Below are 1,890 nucleotides of genomic sequence, written 5' to 3' on the forward strand. Positions count from 1 at the left end.
TAAAACTAGAAAAGAAGTTAAATAAGACAAAGGGTAAATAAATGAAAAAATCACTAGAAAGTAAATAATGACCAAGGAGAAATCTAGAGGATAGAAGAAAAACTACCAAACAGTAAAAGTAAAACTAAGTACCGATTCAAAACATAATATAAGTCTTAAAATCAAAAAGTAAACAGAACCAAAAATCCCAGAACGACAGATCTTAATAATATTAATGTGTTATCTGATATATTCTGGCCCTCCATGCATCAGGGGTCACAGACCTCCCACTTGGTGTCTCCTGACCCCTGCATGGAAAACCGCTGTTTTAAGAGAAACGTTGACATTTTATCTTGAAACAACATTTACCAAAACTATCTGGAAGATATGTGTATTGAAAAAACAGTTTCATACTTTATGGCAGCTGTTTACTTCTGAGTAGAACATCTTCCAGCGTCGCCAGGCTGTGCTCAGCTCAGGTTATCCTGCTGAAATCAACCTGGTTGGTTTTAACTGACCGTTTAACCATTTTCCCTCAACAGCAGAGTCACTAAGGGGAAAACCACACAGGAGAGGTCTTATTTATTCATTTACATCTGGGCAAACTTTTAGCCGTACCATTGTGACTCCTCTAATGAAGCACTGCCAGCTAACAGGATGTAACGAGCCCTGTGTTTAGAGCCCAGCTAGTGACATAGTTAGAGGATAGCTGACCCACTGAGAGGCATGAGGAGAAGGAGACGTGGAGGAGGAGGGAAGCTCTGAAGATGCTCTGAAAGAGAGGCTGACATATTTACAGCCAGAAATGGGGACGAGGGGCTGATTTGCTCTGAGAATGACTATAGACAGCGCTGTGATGAAGCGACACTGAGGGAGCAAAGCCCACAGAGACTAGATGGTAAATGGTCTGTACTTATACGGCCCATTTTTTAGTCAGAAGACTTGACCAAAGTGATTTACACTACATTCGCTCACTGATGGTGGGGAGCTACATTGTAGCCACAGCTGCCCTGGGGCTCACTGACAGAAGCGAGACTGCTGGCTCCACCGGGCCCTCTGACCACCATCAGTAGGGAAGTGTTTTGCCCAATGACACAACGACACTGAAAGCCGGAGCCAGGGCTCAAACCGACAACCCTCTGATTACTACTACATCCAACGCCACTGTCGTCCTACAGTCACTGACTAATGTCTCTGAGGGACTAAAGGGAATGTTACTGATAAATATCACGTTTTCATTTCAAATAAAAAGACAGCAGATATGAAGCTTATTGAAGTACTATGAAGTTTTTCTGAAAACACCAATTTCTGTGTATTTTAGGACCTGGAGATCCGAAAAGAGCGGCGCATCATCCTGGACTGCGAACAAGATAAAGTCAAAGACATTATGGAGCAGGTGGGTTTCAGCGTTGTCAACAATCTGCAGCTAGTGGTCCTCAGATTATTCCTAAAAAAAAAAGATTGTTTCTTTACTAAAAATTTCTCAACCAGCTGTGGCTCTGGGGTACGTCTCTCTTTAGGACATCCCGTGTCTTTACAGGGGTAGCTGTGTTTAGATAGGTGTTGGTTTGCTGCTTTGGGTGCTAACAGGTTTCATTTTTTGTTTGTGAAGGAGGGAATGTTGATCACAAAACAAGGTTACCTCTATACATTTAATGTTTTTTTTTTAAAGTCAGACATAACTAATGCCTTTTTTTTTAGATTTTATGAAGAAGGTTTGCAAAATAAAAAGTTTTCATTAATAGTTCAATTAAACCTTTTCCTGTTTTCTGTTCCCATCAGGTGATCACTATCGGCAGGCATGTGAAAGGACACCACTACATCATTGCAAACTTAGTAAGTCCTTATTTAAACAGATTCCTTTCACAGACATTTGACTTTTTTCTTTTATCCAGGACCAGTTAGTTTTAT

At 40.8% G+C, this 1,890-nt stretch overlaps 1 protein-coding gene across 5 annotated transcripts in view; it reads left to right on the forward strand.

Moving 5' to 3' along the window:
• Window positions 1-1,890, forward strand: part of LOC107099602 (glutamate receptor 2-like) — a 104,228-nt gene that overhangs the window by 34,141 nt on the left and 68,197 nt on the right. For all 5 annotated transcript variants that reach the window (XR_001481968.1, XM_015397802.1, XM_015397801.1 and 2 more), the window contains exons 5-6: window positions 1,301-1,375; window positions 1,762-1,815. Coding sequence is in view for 4 of the 5 variants with exons in the window: in XM_015397802.1 (XP_015253288.1) it covers window positions 1,301-1,375; window positions 1,762-1,815 (129 nt within the window). In the remaining variant the exon portion in view is untranslated. The remainder of the gene's footprint in view (window positions 1-1,300; window positions 1,376-1,761; window positions 1,816-1,890) is intronic.

The sequence above is a fragment of the Cyprinodon variegatus genome, unplaced genomic scaffold (assembly GCF_000732505.1).
Source record: "Cyprinodon variegatus isolate N-32 unplaced genomic scaffold, C_variegatus-1.0 Scaffold887, whole genome shotgun sequence".
Classification (NCBI taxonomy): Eukaryota; Metazoa; Chordata; class Actinopteri; order Cyprinodontiformes; family Cyprinodontidae; genus Cyprinodon; species Cyprinodon variegatus.